The sequence below is a fragment of the Tribolium madens genome, unplaced genomic scaffold (genome assembly GCF_015345945.1).
Source record: "Tribolium madens isolate multiple individuals breed KSU strain unplaced genomic scaffold, Tmad_KSU_1.1 Scaffold_7;HRSCAF=85;Tcas5.2_LG10, whole genome shotgun sequence".
In the NCBI taxonomy this organism is placed as follows: domain Eukaryota; kingdom Metazoa; phylum Arthropoda; class Insecta; order Coleoptera; family Tenebrionidae; genus Tribolium; species Tribolium madens.
The window spans coordinates 7,861,183-7,881,030 of record NW_025401050.1 but is presented as its reverse complement, the minus strand read 5'-3'; the positions used below and the strand labels follow the sequence as shown (position 1 = coordinate 7,881,030).

At 36.1% G+C, this 19,848-nt stretch overlaps 1 protein-coding gene across 9 annotated transcripts in view; it reads left to right on the top strand.

Annotated features, from left to right (window-relative positions):
- The window catches only part of LOC123009472 (peripheral plasma membrane protein CASK), a 68,582-nt gene that overhangs the window by 15,556 nt on the left and 33,178 nt on the right, over window positions 1–19,848 (top strand). For all 9 annotated transcript variants that reach the window (XM_044405821.1, XM_044405828.1, XM_044405825.1 and 6 more), the window contains 2 exons: window positions 223–341; window positions 623–796. In XM_044405821.1, coding sequence (XP_044261756.1) covers window positions 223–341; window positions 623–796 — 293 coding nt within the window. The remainder of the gene's footprint in view (window positions 1–222; window positions 342–622; window positions 797–19,848) is intronic.

Below are 19,848 nucleotides of genomic sequence, written 5' to 3'. Positions count from 1 at the left end.
AATCACCAACAAGGGTTCAAAATATTCTCCTGGTTTCAATATCTCTGAATAATATAGAATTTTTGCTTACTGTTTTATTATTCAGGTTGTTGGATGATCAAATTCGTTGTAGGAATTTTTATTTGGTTTAAGAGGATTCGAAGGCGTTGCCGATTTTGGGTATCATTTTATTATTAAGCTATCAATCATCGTATTGTGTGTTAAAAGCTCGTTTGTCGGCAGCCGTGCAGACGATCTTGGACTCGCTGGACGATATCTCCTGCCTTCAAGAGTCCCAACCCCAAGAGCGCGCGCACCTTCTGGCCCTGCTCGAGGACACCCATCTTCACATTCTGCTGGAGGTAAGCTTGTAAGCGCATGTCCTAGTACACGACGAAAGCTCGCGGCCTCTACACCCGCGATTGATCGCCGCCGACGGCACGGCGGCGAGCACGCAACCCCCAGTGCTCCCTCTCCCTCCAAAAATCGCGTTTCTGTCCGATATCGATGAAACACAAGAATAAATACCAGGATTTGTTCCATTGTAACGCGTCGACGGCCGTTGATGTACTTTCGATTTTCGGGTTGTTGGTAGGATTCGACGGAATGATCATACAGAAAACTGTGCTTTCTTTGTTTGCAGTTGTATGACCGGATCGCGAGTAAAGTCGTGACACCGATCAGGGCGCCACCTAGCGACGCCGTACAGAGGGCCAAAGACGCCGCCGACGCTCTCAGGGAACTGGAACATAGAAGGGATACGGATCATAGGGATCTCCAAGAGTTGAGAGATCTGCTTTGCCGGCCGCATTTTAAGGTAAGTTGAGTATTGATCGTAGAGAGGTTTACGTGAGGATACACATAGGTGGCGCCACATTTTTTCTTAATTTCACCTCAATATAAATATGGAAATTAGACCATATTTCATTGTTGAGACTCATTAGGATCATATTTTGCTGTTTACGAGCAATTAAGAGAAATAATTGAGGTTTATGTTACATAGAATGTTGACAACAAAGATGATGTGGGGCGGAAATTTGATTCTGATTTATTTAAATTGCGAGTGGTTACGACAGGAAAGCGACGTTTGCAATTTTTTATTGCTCGTTTATTTGCTGAACTAAGATGGATTTAAAAGAAGCGGTATTATCAAGATTTTGATTATTCTTATGTAGAATTACTGCGATGTAGCTGATGTTTTATTTTGATCAAACTTTTGCTGGAACGTTTGTTTGGTTGATCAATTATACAAGGTGATTCTTTTAGGGTCTACATTAGAAACTTTTTAACTCCGAATGCAGATAGGAATTTGAAATTTTTTACACAACCCAAATCAACCAGTCTGAGTTCAACTTATTTTTATTGCATTTTTGAATTCTCCTCTTTAAACTAAGTAAAATTTACCTAGTTGTTAGTACTTATCTATCATAGTTTTTGACATATGTAAATTTTTTGATCAAAATTTTCACTTCATTCAAAACATCACAGCTCTTGAAACCTTTACGATAAGTGAATATTTTTTTTTTTGCAAAGCTTCGAAAAGTTTTCTAGAATTTTCAAAATTGTCGACTGTCAAATTGCAAGGCTAGTATGATTTTTTGAAAATGATTATTAACAAACAGCTATAACTCAGTTTTTTCAAATGAAATGACTCTATTTTCTAAACGGCAATTAAAAGTACATCAATTTGTAGAAGGACATTTATCAACATGTCCTATACCTATCTCTTACAGTTTTTGAGATAATTACAAAAAACATGTTAATGTTTTTATTTTTATAGTTAATCACGTAGGCTTTGGAAAAATAGAATAAGATATACCATAATTGATACAGATGTTCGATATCTTTACTATTTTCAAACAGTCCAAAACTCGATGGTGAACTAATTTGAGTGGCTTCCATTAGTTCATTTGGTTGAAGATTATTAAATGCCGCGTCAATCCTTGCCCCAATTCTTTGTAATACCGGATGGGTGTTGTGTAGACTAATAAATCTTTAATATGTCTTGATCATTTTCCAAAACCTACGTGATTTACTATAAAAATAAAAAACAAAAACACGTTTTTCGTGATTATTTCAGAAACTGTAAGAGATGGATATATAGGACATGTTGATAAAAGTCTTTCTACAAATTGATGTACTTTCGAGAGCCGTTGAGAAAATGGGGTCATTTTATTTGAAAAAACTGAGTTATAGCTGTTTGTTCAATATCATTTTCAAAAAATCATATAAGCTTTGCAATTTGACAGTTGACAATTTTGAAAATTTTAGGAAACTCTTCGAATCTTTGTTTATCAAATGCAAGAAAAATTATTTACTTATCGCAAACGGTTCAAGAGCTGTGATGTTTTTAATAAACCTCTGCAAATGAAAATTTTGAGCAAAAAATTGATATATGTCAAAAACTATGACAGATAAGTACTAACAAGTAGGTAAATTTTACTCAGTTTGGAGAGGAGAATTCAAAAATGCAATAAAAATAAGTGGTTACCATTTAAAATTTCAAAGTTGGCGCCAATTTCTCGTAGTTTCGAAAGTTCAGCCATTTTGAAAATAATTTAATTGAACTTAGACTGGTCGATTTGAGTTATGTACAAAATTTCACATTTCTGTCTATATTAGAAGTTAAAAAGTTTCTAATATAGGCCCTAAAAGAATCACCTTATATTTAACTTGTCATAAATTGATCGTAGCTTTAGCATCGGATAACTCTTCTATTATTTAATGGATTTTCTTTAATCTGGTCACAAATGTTTGCTTGATCAAGGCCTCGTCTAGTACCAAATCTGTTGAAAATCGGCCAAAGTAATTTGGAAAATTGGAGATATCTTTTCTTATACTCGTTATAAAATTGTAAGTGAGTTGGTCGTCCTTTTTGATCCGAACAACTTTTTTATTTTTTTATCGAATTTGGATTATATTTGGTCCACATTTTTTTTTTTTTTTTTTTGATTAAAGTAGTGCAAGTATGTGGATTATGGTTTATTTATATGGTGTTAAATGGTTCTTATGGGTCTGCTCAAAGGCCATGTCAGGTGGATTGCCTTGTCTATTTCGAAATCTATCGCCAGTTCAAAATCGGCAAATTCGCCGCCTGTGCGTGCATTTCGGTCGGTCTGGCGCCACCTCATAAATCACTTAGATCCCCGAGATTTGGCTGGCGGCGGCGTCATGCGGTTGCAACACCGGTACGAGGGCTTGTTCTGTAATTTCTTACCGTCTGAATGCCGTATCCAATACGTTTCGCTAAGTCAAACAGATGGCGCAGTAATTTAAAATAGCGAAGTGTTTACTCACTCAAAGAAAAATTGCCAACAACAAACGAGTCTCATGACTTATACAACAAAGACTGCAAGATGCATCAATTCAATTGCGCCATTAATAAAAAGCTTCAACTTGACCGAAATCTTCAACGTTGATAGCAGCTTTGTAAGTTTTGTAACTCCTATCAATAGCTTTAAGGGTGAAACTCTGATAATCCCGTGTTCTTCATTTAATTAATAGTTTCATTGTGTTACGCGAGAGCGACCTGAAATCATAATGGCCGTTTTTCCCCATCTTCTCATTCTTTGATGTTCTATACAAAAGCGAGCGGGTCGCTAAACACATCCAAGTTTGAATAAACTTGAAATGAACAGAAAAATTCTCTAGAAAATAACGAGGCTGCCAATCGCAGAAATTTTTATGAATTAACCACGACGATCGACCGATTGAAAAAATCTACTGATTTGGAAAGAACACATTTGCGGTTCGCGCGTTTCGAAAATAGATCTTCGATAACGAAATGTCAACATTCATGATGGACGGAAAAACATGAACAATCCATTTGTACGTACGAGATCTGGCTTGTCCGTCCACGGCCATTGTGTTTATTCAAAACGATGACTTCGTCGAAATGAAACAACTTAAGCCTGGTTGCAGCCAACATATGCGGAATTACAGCACATAATGGCAATGGGGACACCGGAGTCATACAAAAAAAAATAGAAAAAACACTAAATGTGGAACAAGACGTACACGCAGGAAACAAAGCGCCTCCGATTCAATATAAATGACGATATGAAAATTTCGAACTCGATTTGGTTCTGCAAAGACAAAACTCTCGATGAATGTATTCCTAACATGAATAATAAAACTGAGAGAGAGTAGAAAGAAACGATTTGTTTTTTCCTCAAGACATTTGGAGGTTAAAATCTACCTTTATATTAACCGCGTAGACGAATTTATCGCCGTATTATATATTTTATTGGCTCGGAAGTCGCCAGTCTTGATTTCCTCCGAGTGGCTTTTGTTGTTTGCTCTATATCATAAAGGAAAGCCGATTTAGTCTGAAGTCTTCATTTTGCTAATGCAGGAGGTATACCTCTCGGAGATAGATCCTTTCGGATCCTAGTCATTATTCCGTTTTATTGTTGTGGATTTTTGTTTATGCTTACTTTTGATGTCGATAGTGTAGTGTTTGTTATTGGGCATTAAATATATTTTTCCTATATTTTGAAGCTTATGATTTTTATACTTTTTCGGTTAATTTGAACCAGAAAGGTGTTTTATCCGGGAAAAACAAAGATGGATGTCAGACTGAGAGCAAAAAGATGTTTGATTTAAATGAGACTTTTTCATATGATTTTTCTTGTTTTTACGTGACAGGATGTTTAATTGGAGTCTTTTAGTGACGACTTTAATTGTACTCGTATTTTCCACTCGTTAACTTGACCTGTTTTTTGCTCGACAGTCGGATTTTACTATTAATTGCAATTATTTGCTTTTACGTTTACCGACGTTGTTATTTGACTTTGTATTAAATTTTTGCGGCTTTATTAGAGACAAGTCGTAATATCGGAGACTTTTAACTCAAGGATGACGCTAATGAGGCAAAGAAACAAATCAGAATGATATTTCCTCTTCAAACTTGGCTAGATTGGAGGCTTAGGAATAACAATAGCTTTAGAATATGAAAACGGGAGCTTTAAAAATGATGCAAAGTTTGAAAAGAAGTAATTTCATTTGAATTTTGATGATGCTTTGATTATACAGGGTGTTTGAGGATTGCGAGCAAATATTTTAACCACTAATAGGACTTGTCAAAAGAATTCCAACTTATGTCGCAAGCACGTCATTTCTGAGTTAAAATTAAAAATAAATTGAGGCTGAAAACCCGTCCCCGCCTATGTTTTAATACGATGTTTACTTTGGAACGTAAACAGCGTAAAGACAAAAAAATTATCGCTTCATTAGGGGAGATCAGTGTCAATGTTAATGGATCAGTATTTGCTATTATAAAAAATTGCTCGAAATATGGTCATTCGTTGGCAATGCACACTTCTTGTACTCTTCGGGCTAAGGAAGCTTGCGTTCGCACACACGGCCCTTCGAAGGTATAAATTTGAGCTGCGTACACTAATTCACTAATTGTTTCATGTGAACCCCCCAAAAAACAAAGGTATTTAAATCTGGTGACAGCGGTGGTCATTGGCGACAACACATTTTCCAAAAAATCCAGATAATTACGTTGGTGTTATATGTGGGGTCCAATTTGGTGATCTTCAATGATTCTGCCCAAACATTTAGTGAAAATCGGTCTTGGAAGTGCGATGTCCGTACACTAGTTAATTTGGCGTTTGAGTAGTTGGTCGTAATGACTTGATTGACAATTTGGTTTCAAATCGATGTGCACAATTCACCCGAAAGCGCATTAACGACTAACTAAACCAACACGTGTAAGCAAGTGATAATTTTTTTGGACAAAAAGTTTCCTTTTTTCTGTATAAAAATTTTCACGGTCAACATTCAATGCAATTTATTTTCATTGATATTTTTACTTCCAACTAACAAGGACAGACACACTGAACGTGTGAAAATGATAGGGGGGAAATTGCAAAAATAAAATTTTGATACGGAATTTGTTTGGTCTTCAATTCGACTTTTCATAACAAATTCTCTTAGTGGTTAAAATATTTGCTCGCAATCCACGAACACCCTGTATTTGCAAAACACCAGTTAATGTGGAGTTTTCTTAAAACCTAGATAGAAGCAATACTTAGCGCGTGATTCTAATTTGGTATTGCTTTTAAATTTGACTGCCGCCCCCTTGTTTCTTGCTGTCCGGGGGCGTCTCGCAGCAGCGCCACTCTGCGGCCGTTAGTGCCTTTCGACGCCGTTTCCGCAGCTTCGCTCCAGTACTGCAACGAGCTCCCGGACTGCCGCCGCGTCTACCCGATCGAAGCGACGCCCATCTCCGATACGGCCTATGCACGTGCTTTTAAAACCTGGTGCGATGCTTGAACATAATCCACGGTCCGGGTACCGGCGTCAGACACCGGCGCAACCGCCGACGCCATCTTCCCCTACGCCTTAACTAAGAAAGCTATCAACTGCCACCTGTTATGTGAGTGCAGGTACAACACGTTTCGGACGTGACAGGAAATTATCAAGTTTCGACGAGTTTTATCGATTTTTCTTCGGCTTATGCACATTTGTTGCTCTTCTTCTTTGCTCACGAATGGCGAGTTTCGCGTGGAAGTTGCTGGCGAAGGGAAATATTTGAATTGGGAAACTACGATAATTAATTTCCAGAGAGGAATTTTGCTGTTTTAAGTGGATTGTTGTGTTTGCTTTCACTGTAACGCTGTTTTCTCGCATTACACTTTTTGCTTTTCTCATATGGCTTCACAACGTATCAAGACGCAAAAATTGATTTATTGCGTACACGTGGAGTATTTTGTAAGACAATCATGTTTTTAAAGCACTTTCTCGAGGTCAAGCTATTTTTTGTAGTCTTAAGAAAATAGTGATCATAATTGTAATCAATATTCTGCTTTCCCGCAACATGACATATGAATAAAAAATTGCGTTTTGGCGTCAACACCATGATTATTTGATCCCCGACTCACTTTTGTGCAATCTCCTCTCTCTTCTTTCAACTATCAGACTCGGGAGAATTAGACGAAACGTGTTGTTCATAACGAATAAGTGAAGCAGAGATTCTGTTTCGGTTAACTCGAGAAAGGTTTCAATCGAGATTAATTTGATTAACTGATATTTTAGTGAAGGTTGAAATCAATTTAAAACTTTTTCAAGTTTGCTTGAAAGTCTCGAATGTTGATTTATGTGTTGATACACCCTAATTTGCATTTCAGAAATTCAGTTTTCAGTTATTTGAGTTTGGAGTGAATTTGCTGGAACTTTTACCAAATATCATTACGTAAGGGTCCGGCGTTAATGTGGGATTTCGCATAAAGATGAGTAAAACACAAATCAATAAGCTCGTACCGCAACGTAATGGTGATTTACTGAAGGTTGAAATACAAAAATTTTGTCTTTTCAGCCAGCGTCCACCTTGCCAATGCAAGATGTTACAAGCGATCGATGTTTGAAACGCGCCCAAAATCGACCGAAGGGCAATTTTCCTAAATTAAAATCTTTCATAACAAACGGCTTGAAAACTTCGAGAAAGAATGAGTTTTGAGAGGTGTTTACTCGCCAAACAAATTTGTGACAAGTTGTGTCTCTCTCAAAGGGCTTTGTGTGCTCGTGGTGCAATATTATCTCTCCTGCATCCCATTTTGTACCGGTAAAAATGAAACTGTTGCGTCTTGTTCGATAAAGTATCGAAATTCAGAACGCGAGGAGTGGTTGATGTATGGGGGAGGTGAGCTTCTGCTCCATTTCTGGCTCTAATAGCATAATGCGCTGTTGGATATGTACACACAGGTAGATGTAAAATCCATCAAATTCTCTTATTTTACATTCTTGTGCTTCCTCTCCAAATTGATTTTTCCACAAAAGGAAAAAAATGCGCTGCTTGACGACTGGAAAAAACACACCTCTTTGAAACACTATTCAGTGATGAGAATCGAAGAAATTAAAATATACAAAGTTCTCTTCTTGAAATCGCTCGAGTGCATAAATTTAGTAAAGTAGCTCAAACGTAATCTGAAATAAACGCCTGAGCACAAACGCTCCGAGTGCCATCTACATTTATATCAGATTCTTGAGCCGCGTTATTAAGGTTATATTCGTCTGGAATCTGTTCAAATCTAAATAAAAAAAAAATTCTCCCCCTCCACTACCACAATAATTAAATGCCTCGCTGCAACTCTTAAACCAATTACATTGATAAATCGCAAAAAAACAAATTAACGTCCGGACATAAAAGAACCTGTTTTATTTAAGTGGGAGGCTCGGAAATTACGAATTTGCCTCGTCTCAAGCCAATTATGGTGAGAAAATCACGAAATTTATTTTAGAGCGGTGTATCTGTTTTCGAATGTGGGCCAAAGCGCTGTCTCTCTGTGGACGTCATCGATCCACCGGAGTCGTACGACACAAATCCGGTGGAATCCGGGCTCATTACTCGACCGGACCCAAAAAGCTAACTTTATTAATAACATGATACGTGACGTAGCGGAACGTGATGTAGCGAAGTGAAAGCAAGATTATCTCCAAGTGGAGTTAATAAACAAAACTCTGAAATAATTAAAGAAATGAAGCTTTGATGTAGAGAGTTTGTACGGAAATGCGGTGTGTGTGAACAAATACACAGATTGATTATTGAATGTACTGAATGAAATATGCACGAAAAATGGAACGTCAAGCGCAGCTAATTAATTAAACAGTGATTTCATTGTTGCCGTCGAAATGTTAAATGTTTGAGCGTGTTGCCAGATCAGGGAAAGATCTATCGAATAAATAGAATATACAGAATATTTCAGAACTTGCGACATAGAAAAAATTTTTAAGTAAGAACTGTCAAAAATTTTTGACATTTCTTTATTGACATTTGACATTTTTTATGTCTGTTTAGTGTTACTGATCATTTTGTATATGTTTTTTCATAATTATTTAGTAAAGGTACAAATGTTAATGAAAGCCACAAAATAACGTTAAACACAGTTAAAAATTATTTTGATTGTAAAATTATTTTGCTAACAGAAATAAATAGGGTGAAAGCACAAAATTTAAACCTCTATAATTTCGAAAATTTTATGGGGCGCGAGTTGTGAAACACCCTGTAGAATAAGTTTTAAACTCATTCTGGATTTGCTTCACTTTTTTCAAAGAATCGGCCAACTGCAGTTCAATATTAATTAATGCTGAAAGATTGTTTCAATACGTGTTTAATCACACAGGATTATTTGTGCTGAAAATGCGTAGCAATGTTGCCAACTTAATAACTTTTAATTTGTGGCCTAACAAGAATGTTAAACTAGAATACCATTAAATTCCGTTTGCCGAGCTGCTCATTCGCATGAACTTCGCATAATAAATCTTCACGTTTGTTGTCCAATTAAAATTGATAAATATTGAGACAATAATGTACTTTTTGTACTAACATTGTGCACCTGGATACTTGAATTAAGTTGCCAAATGGAAGTTTTATTAAAATATAGACCGGAACTGTCAATCTGGTATATCGCTTGATTGAAAGGGATTGATAAGGGTTAATTGGTGGTCGAGGGGAGTTTTTTAGGCTGTGAATCTGACTGAGTCTGTTGGTTGTTCTAGTGAAACATTTTAATTTACTTTTATCTTAATAGTAGTTGAAAGACCATTACTGTTGTAATATGTCAATGCCAGGGCCAGGCAAATGATGTTATTTGTCTATGTCAGTTAGTAGTTTAATTTTTCGCTTCTGTGTTGTGGTGATAACAATTCAGAGCTAATTAAATCAGAATGAGAGTTCTAAACAAATTGTTAACGTTTTTATATTTTGAATAATCTAGAAAGAATCCAGTTTTATTTACGTAGAAATCCACAATATTCCAACTTTATTGAGGCAATCCACAGGCTTAATTATCTATCTCGAGGGACGAGTTTTGCGTTATTGGTCCAAGCTTCTTTAATCAGTGTTTTAGGTCGGAACCTCTACCGACATATTATCGCAATTAATTTTCGTACACGGATTTTTGTTTACTTTACTGATTAATTTTTGGTTAGATGAGTAAACTCAGACTTTAATTAAGTAACAACTAAAAAAATTGAAATTTTTTGCTGAAACTCTTAGTTTTTTTTATAGGAAGGTTGTATCCTATAAGACACGTCTTTAGAAACTTTAGTTTCACAGCAGGTAATACCTCTTCGTGCTTTTTTGAATCAATGAAGCAAGAAACGTGTTTTACGTTTAAAAATGTTTTTTTTTTGTTTTTTGATAATATTAAAATAATTAGAGTACAAATATTGAAGCAATAAATTTTGAATATTATGCTGATATTGTTTTAACGAGTTTAAAATAAATGAGTCAGTAAATTATAAATTATCAAATACATATTTTAGCAATTGGTTAATCTATTTATTCTATTCTGGATCTATCTATTTTTTAGCTGCACACTGGAACATAAAATACGCAAAATTTGCGAAGACCTAGAAAGTGCAAATGGTTCTTACAAAATATTACAAGTGTTTGTTAATTTTTTCAGCTGTTGATAAAATCCGTCAAAACCTAATTTCCTTCCTGACTGCACCTAAAATCGGCGAGTTCCTCTCCTCCGACTTTTCTCATTGAAGAACGTCGCCGTGCAGTCTCTTCAACATGCACCTGCCAATAAAATGTGTTCACTAAATCTATAATAAGTTTCGGACTTGTTCGGAAGTACGATGTGTTGCAGTCAATCAGTGTTTGTGGTTGCGGCCCTTTCCGCATTAAGGGCGTCAAAGTGCTATGACTAGTCGCTTTCCACTGGTGAAAGACTACTACCCTCCGGTGTCTCCTCTATGTCCTGTGTCTCCCGGAGGGGTCCGGGACCTCTGGATCGGGGAGGAAACGAAACGTTCTATGCCTCCTCACGTCTATAAGTATTACCTGGCGCGCACACGCTGCTATCGACGACAAAGCCTCCGGGTAAGTGTCTATAAATAATTCATGAGGACAATATTAAAACATGAAGGCGTCAACTCAAATGTCAGCACGGTTTTAATTATGGCCGAGCCAGGCGAAACGCTTCGCCAAGATTTAGCACAAATTGTTTTTTCGCGGTACGGACCTGGAAAAGGGCCAGGGCGAGGGCCCTGACGGGGATAGTGGGTTTCCAAATGGGACACAACACAACCAAAAGATTTTTTCTTTATTTATTTATTACATACTCAGCTTACGATAATAACACTTGTTACACGATTTTTATACTATAGCAGAAAATTTTAATGTCTTATAGAGTGTTCCCGGATAAGTGAAACGAATCTTGTAAAAGATAAAAAAAAATGTTTTAAATTTTCATTTTTTGGGATTCTGCTGTGCCTGGTTAAAGATTAATTCCTAACATAGTTTTAGTTTTGAGAAATCAAGTATACCTTAGAAATTACAAAAAACAACTTTTTCTGAAAGTGCTTTTTATGTGGCAAATACGACGAAAAGTTATTAAGAAAATTTGTTTAGAATCAACATTTAGACCCCAATAGAAGATTTTAAAATCATCGGCCGACTTTATTTTTCTTTTTTTTTCTAAGACAATTGCTTTTAACAGAAACGTCACAAATTTATTTAATACTAATAATCTTAATGTAAATGGTTTTTATTTGTAATAAAAGAACTGTTAAAAATTGTTTGATTTGTGAATTAATAATCATAATTTTTTTTTGAAATTTGGTACGTGGATCTAGATGTTGATTGCAAACAACTTTTTTAAATAATTTTCTGTCGCATTTGTCACACAAAAGGTAGTTTGCTCTACAGAAAAAAATAGTTTTCTTAAAATTTCCATGACAAGTATGACTAAATTAAAATTATGTTAGAAATTAATTTTCAACCAAGCAGGTTTGAACCCCAACAAATGAAAATTTAAATCGAGAATTTTTTATTTTTTACAAGAGTCGTTTCACCTATTCGGAGACACTATACAAGGTGATTCTTGTAGGGTCTATTTTAGAAACTTTTAAACTCTACGCATTAATATTATAATAAATTTCAACATTCATGTTTAAAATTAATGTTTTTATTTTTTAAGTGTGTCCTTCCTTAAGTGTTGTTGGATTTCTCCGATAGGAGAATGAAAAAAATTTTGAAAAAAAATCTTAAATATTTTTTCTATTTGCTACAGTAGTGGCGCTTTTGTAAAAATAGGAGATTAAACTCACACAGTCCAGAAAAAATTGCAAAAATTTTTTGGTTATGCCAATTATGATAATATTATCTCAGAAAAATTTCGAGAAACTCTATAAAACAAAAATTGCTTATTATTCATTATTTGTGTTGGAATAGACTTATTCTAACACCGAAAAAGAAACAAACATTTTTCTCCGATTGTACGATAATTAAAAATTTGATTAAAAAACCATACATAAATAAAAAAATGTCAATCTAATTTCTATTTTTTATTTTTCTCAGTTAATTATAATTTGCTATCCCGGCGCATCCACCATTTTTTCAATGTATTTATAGTGATTGGTCTACACGATTTTTATACCTTAGCTGAAAGTTATAATTTCCTATGGATATTAAAGCACTGAGTACAAAAAAAAATATTTAAAAAAACCCACTACGTCACGTTTAAAAATATGTAATTAATAAAAATACAAAAACCGCCAAACAACAGATTAAAAATCAGTTATTTTACTTGTTTTTTTATACTTTTTTTGGATCATTTTTTTAAAAACTGTCCAGCAGTAATCTCCTAACAATTTTTGTCTTAAAAGCTTTTGTGGCGATCTTTGAAAACTCTTCAGATCTTGAAGAAAATGCTCGTCCTGTTAGTCACTCATTCTGCCTAAGTTTTTAGAAAAGAAGTCTAAATGCGTCAATGGAATGTATTTTAAGACTTTATCTGGTGATAATTTTGCAATAATTTAGCAACAATTTGAATTCTAAACAAACTTTAAATTGGAGGCATTTGAAAATTATCATTTGTAACAAGAAACTGTGTCGTGATACGAAAATGTAACTACTATTTTTGTTTAGTTAAAGGTAAATAAACAAAAATATAATTTGATTAAAGGTATATTAAATAAGTTATATGTAATCTACTGTAATTATTTTGGAAAGAATTTTCTGTTTAATTTAGAGCGAAACCGTGTTTTTTTCGGCTTATTATACTTTTGGATTTCACGGAATGGTCTTTATCACGTACTCACGGACCGTAAAGTTTTTTTCGTGCTTCAGCGACGTTGAAAAAGCTCAATTGATTAAGCAAAAATAAGGCGGCTAGACGCGTAGGTGTGTTGATTTTTCTGGAATGTTTAGATTGTTTCTTGATTTAGTGGTTGTAGATAGGTCCAGTGGATTTCCCGTTGCAATAAACCATTCCGTTCAGATTTCTCGGAACATGTTGGGACTACAGAAAGCTCCCAATTGTGTGTTCACTTTGTAATTAAAAAGATTCTAAGAATGTTTCTGTTGAGACATATAATCGATCGTTGGTGTGAGCAGCTCCGAGAAGTTAAATATTGATTTTGATTAGTGGTTTATTAAGTTTCTTTACATAAAAGTTGATTAGTTGAAAGCTCGGCCTCCACTCGCTTTGATTAGATCACGTTTTTTCTCATTCTGATTTGCATAACTTTGTCATTGGGCGTTTCAATGGGGCAAAACGTAATTGTAATTTGTTTCGAGGGGATGTATGACAATTAATGTCAGGTAATTAACTCACCGGAGGCCGAATTTGTTGCATTTTATGAGCTTTAAATCTTGCGTGGTGTTTACATCGTCACACGCGCGAACGAATAATTTTATTAATGTCGAAAAAGCAACGAGTGTGATGTCAACCGACAATTACCATTTGGAGTTGAAAACTGATACGGGCAAATTAAATCAAAAGCAAAAAGAGGTCTCATCGCACTTGCAATTGTGATTTAATTTTCGAGTAGGTGGTACGTGTTGCGACATAGCACGCCCGTAAACATTGGTTACATCGCACATAGGTCGTGCCTGCGAATACGCCCCCACTATACATATATCATTTTTACGATATTAAAAACATCCGAATTATCACATTCACTTTATGTTATCGGGCGAAATCCCGCTATAAATCACGTTCTTCAAGTCGCAAATCTGAAATGCCATCTCCAGCAGTTTGGGATTCTTTCAAAGCTTCTGCTCTCGATTGCTCGTCTATTTCCATTACAATCGATGTTGGACGAGTGGCCGATACATTAACGTAACGAGTTCCAGTATGATCACCTCGAAATTTATGGGAATAAACACCTCATTGTCAATGCGATGAGGGAATTTCGCAAACACTTGAGCTAATTTATCAGCAAAACGCAGGAGATTCACCTACCACAACAAACTTTCATAAATATTCATGAAGACTTTCAGCGAGCTTCTAAGAGTAATTTGTTGGGGTTTTTGAAATTGCGATGAGGCGATTGAAATTAGAAGGTTTTGTGGGCGAATTGCACTCCGGATTATGTGCAATATTCGGAAACACGAAATTTAAACTTGCAAGTTTAGGATTGTGTTCAATTGGTATGCCCTTAAGGCATTCACTGATCGATGCAGTGTAATCTCATTTTTCAATTTTATCAAAATTTGTTGTATCTTTTCTATTTTAAACACTTTGGCCTGATTCTTCTTTCTCAGCTCCTGTTATTGACAGTTCCCATTAGCCCTCCTCTACATCCTCCTGATTGCATCTCGTTTTTCGTCGCAGGTGAGCCGAAAGTGAAAATTGGTCGCGATCGGGTCAGTAGGACTCTTTGGTGGCTCAGTTACGACCTCAATCTTCTTTGCGTTCTCCCTGGAGCAGGGCGCAAATCGATATTTCGCTTTCGCCGCCGTTCCACAACACTGCGGCCCATTAATATGATTTATTTCCAGCGAGAGGCGAGTCATTGTAACACACGGGGACGTATAGAGCGCACCTTGTTTGGTACAAACATAGCAATTAACGGCGACCATAATTTTGTGTCGCTTGCACTTGCTTTAAACACCCAATTATTATCCCTGATTTCACCTACGCCCTTGAAGGGGATGAGTCCGGAAGGGATAATTAATCCCGGGCGTCATGCGGGGAACCCCCAAGGCATATACAATTTCCATTTTGCATAACTAACGACGGTTTTATTTCCACAACAATGCGATGTTGTAATTCGCGGATGAAACTTACACGAGGGCCTAACTGGTTCAAGGTTCATTTTTCAAAAATTAGGTTTTTGGCGTCGAACCTAATATCAACATTTAACGAGCTTTAAGTGTACGATATTTTATTTTGATCGTCAAATTCAATTTTCTCGCTCGGTTACTAAAGGATCGATCAGTTTTATTCGATTAGGTTGCACGTTGCAGCTCGTTATCTGTGGTTAAGGCTTTATCTCTGTTATTGGTCAACTTGTTGTTGAAGAAGAGTCGCCTGCAGTCTAATGTGAGAGGCGAAAAAAGGTGATAAGCAACATCTGTTTCAGTTTCTGAAGTTTGCTACTAAAAAACAGACAGAATTTCGGAACTCATCAAATTGCCAAGTCACAAAAACGACATAAATCTGAAAGCGGGTAAAAAATTGACTCGAAATATGAAATCGGATAATTGAGGACATTCTTTATCTCAATGTTGGGATAATACTGACATGAGGTTTCTTATTTCTCTACTGGAGATTTATGTGGTGATAAAAATGCTGTAAAATTTGTAAACATTGATGGTAATGATAGAGAGGGTAACTACTTTGTATCGATTTTTACTGGCCCCTTAGCGATAAAATGCCTCTAATAAGTAATCGACGAGAAACATCTTCTCATACACTTGATAAGTGCAAATTTGAGGCATATAGCAGCACCATGATAACATTGTCTTTCGAAAATTATTTTCGTATCGGTATCTATCTTTGTTATAAAATACCATTTTTAAAACTAAAAAAAATAAAAATTGTTTTTAAGGCGCATTTATCATTTCACAAAACATGAGGTAGGTACTTTTTTCCCTCGAAAAGAGGGAAAAAGGGAAGAAAATGGTGGATAATGCATTTGGTCGTATTGTTGAAATTAAGCCAGAGTTTTAGATATTTATTTATTGTCTAAATGTTACTCGAAATCTTTTTTGTGTTTTTTCGTGACTACATATGCTAGTCTTTTTTTTGCTCGATTTAAGCACATCTCAAGTAGAATAAAATTCCTGGCTTCCCGGTCACTATGATCCCGGCTCTCCCTCAAAGTAAATCTTTCTCGTCTTAAGTAAAATCGCCCTTCTCTCCAATAACTCAAAAGAAGCATCATCTCTTTCCTCGCTCCCAGTCACCTGTTAGTCTTCGTCTCGCATTTGAATGTCGCATCGTGTCGGTGGCGGCGTCAAGGCAACGCGCCGGCGTCGCCGCCTCATCCTTGCCGCCTCTTTAGTGTGCATCGCGCTCTCGAGGCGGCAGCGCCGCTCCCTCGCTATTCTCATTTCTAGTGTGCGGTGTAATACAAAGTGCGTGCGTCCTGGATCCGTACGGGGCCGGCGGATGGGCCCCCCAGCCGCACTATGGGGGCCCTCCCCATTGGTGCGATCCGAGACCTGGACGATCTTCGGATCCCGTTACACCTATTGGGGGACCCTTGAGACAAGTGGATAGCCCGTTTCATGCCGCTTGTCCGGTGCACAGCCCTTTCAGGTTCAGGTTCATCAACGGAGGGCCGGATTACCATCATCAGGTGATGAATTATTCAGGGGTTTTTTTCGGGGCGGGTGCTTTTTGGTACACTGTGCCAAAAATGGAGGGGCAGCAAGCGTGTCAAGGTCGTACACGCTGACTTATTGACACAATTAGACGGTTTATTAGACGGATTAGGGATAAAAGGCGACGAGGGAGCACTAATTGTTATAAAACGGGATTAAATCTTGTTTAAGAGGAATTGTGAAGGCAAAATTAACTGTTTTTTTTTTACTTAATTGTGTATTTTTGAGGACCAGGAGTTGTAGAAAGTCACTAATAGATATAAGGAAAACACCAAAAGTTTTTAATTTATGATAAAAAGAATCCAATATTGGTTCAAAGTGCAAGTTTTTGAGGTTAAAGGGGGGTTATGAGGGAGAAAGTCGTCTTGCACAAAAATTAACCAAAATTTTCTACAACAGCTGTAGAGCTTGCTTGATGAATGTAACACTCGTGTTTACATGAGATGATAAGCTCTTGTACACTTCATAACCGCTTTGATGACATAATAGAGTCCTCGATGTTATAATTAATGGTGTTTTTCATCAATTCAAAGAACTAAAATATTATTGAAAGGGTTACAACATTTATGTTACATATTTTAAAAATTTTTGCTCTTAAATAACAATAATGTTTATACGCAAAAACCATTTATAAACAATAATCTCGTGTGATTAATTTTTTTGTAAATTCGTTTTTCACCTGCGTTTCGCTTTGAGTTCAATCGTAACAAAGGCTTCCCAAATTGCATTTCTCGTCTAGATTAAATATTTAGTGCTTTTCTTTATTCGGTGTGTTTATCAAGCGATTTTTGTTCGGAATATACGCTTTTTTAGAATAAGTTTCAAGTCTTTGGCTTATTCTCTCCTGAGTTATTTGCGTTCTATCCTTTGAAGATTACCGTAAAAGGTCGAATTCTATATTTAATGTTACATTTTTTTACGGGGTTTTTGATGAAATAACTCGAGAGCTGGGTACTTGAACATTTCAATAAACGGCTAGTTGCACAAAAAATGGGTGAAATTTGGTGGTTCATAACTGAATTTGCATCTTTGTTTTGTTGTCCTAGTTTTTAAAAAGGAGTTACTTAGATGAAAACTTGTTGATTAGATATTTAGGAGGAAAATTCTAAAATTGCATGTCCAAACTAGATAAATGCTTTTTTGATAAATCATGAAACGCATTTGTTCCAATAACACGTTTGAGTTACACGATGTCCGGTAGAACAATTGCGATGATGTGTTGGATTATATAAATCTATGTTTGTGAATTTGATTTTTGAAAGCTTTTATAATCTAATTTGAGCACGATTTGTTGATTTATTCATTTGAATTGACAAAAAGATACGTTATTAAATTCCGTTCCGAATATTCCTGACTTATCTGAAACGTCGAGCTTTGTATCTCTTTTTGGAGTCTTGTCGCTCGTTTTTTTTCTCGAAATTTTGTAGTTTAGCTTGGTTTTTAGGTCAGTGTAGTAAGTTTTTCCCGTGTATTGTGTCTATCGACCGGTTTACATGAATGTGTATGACACGTTTGCTGGTTTGCTCTCTTCCGTTGGATTTATCAGACGTGCACACATCCTCGGCAATTTTAATCTAACCATTCGCCTTATCGGAACGAACAGACCGACTTGAAAATCTCCAAACACGCGAAAACTGTGTCATAAAGACAACTCTAATTGGATGTTCCTCCATTTAGGACCATCAAGATAATGAAATCTAATGAGACAAAAGTGTCGTTAGCTTGCAAGGAGGAACGAGTGTTTGTTGACTTTGCGACAAGATTGTGACAGACTATTTTTAAATCGGGATTGCGACATTGCAGTTTTATTTTTGCAATTTTTTGAATTTAAAATTTGCAAACTGGTTGAAATGTGGTCTATTACCATCTCGAACACGTCTATCGCCGACAGTTAATTCATTCTGGAATGAGTTTGCCCGTTGAAAAGTGATTATTGCTAGTCCAACTTCGACATTAATGGATTAGGCCCCACATTGGGCGACACTTTGTGCCCTGAAAGCAAAACGTTGTTATTTGGTGTAATTTTTAAGTTTATGGTGATTTTCTTTTCTCAAAGAGTGTCTACTCTAAATTATTGAACTGAGTGGAATTCAGGTGGATAATGGAAACGTTCACGGTTCACGTGCTACCATCGTCTTTCCAATCAATCAAACCGAGAGGGAATTTTTCACTGTTTTGTCTTTATCGGAAATAATTAATGTCTTTTCCTGGAAAAGTTTCTTTTCCATTAATTATAGCCCGAGATTTGTATACTTTAATTACACCTGTATCTAAATATTGACCTTAAAATTGGGATTATCAATCATTTTGGGCTGTCATGGTTGAAAGTGTTTTCCTATATAAACTAAGTAGTGAGATGATTGAATCTCGTGGGGCTTAATGGCGGCATACTATTTGTGATTTTTAATGGAAGTGCTCTCAGTGTTATCGATTTTGCACGGGTGGCTAAGTACGATTATTTTTTTCAACAATAGGGGCCTGGCTTTGGGATTTTTCGTCGCGTAGGTGGCTTTAGTGCACAATTGATGGCAATTAAGTCGTGACAGTTTATGTTTTCGGTTATGATAAAGCATAAAATTTTATATCGGTCGCTTCCAATAAAGACCCAAATGAATAATATAACTGCGGCTGTAAAACCTGACTTTATAAGACTCGTCTTCAATTTATGGTCGGATGAATTTTCTTTATGACAGTCTAATGAACAAATCGGTTTTCATTTGTTCGTTCTCTCGCTATGAACAGATTGAGTTTTGATTATTCAGAAGGATGAGTGGCAATGTAATTATTTTGCCCGAAAAAAATTGCATGACACTGAATTGTGATAAATAAAAACCAAGTTGAAGTTTTTATCGGCTATATCACACCAGATACATTTTCAATTACAATCTAATTTGCTCGATTCGATCGGAGCGAGTGCCACGACTGCGTACAACTCGACGTTTTCGCATCTCTGGGACGATGTTACTACTAATTTGGTCATTAGTATTCTAATTACTTATTTTCAGTGAAATTCAGCCTAGGATCATTTCTTTGGCGTGGTGTTTTACATTCCGAGCAGGACAATGAATTCAAGTTTGAAAAGGAGCGGAATTGATTAGATTTTATCCTTAAATTTTGTGAAATTTTGTTAAGGAAGCTCTGTTAAAGCTTAAATGAGGTTGATACTACTTCATTTAGTTACTTGTTTATCTGAGCTTGAGCTTTGCGAAGGTGAAAGGTGGGTAAAAAAAACCTAATGTTCACCAATGTAATGATATAAGGGGCGATAGATGAGGATTGGAAGAAGAGAAGGAGTT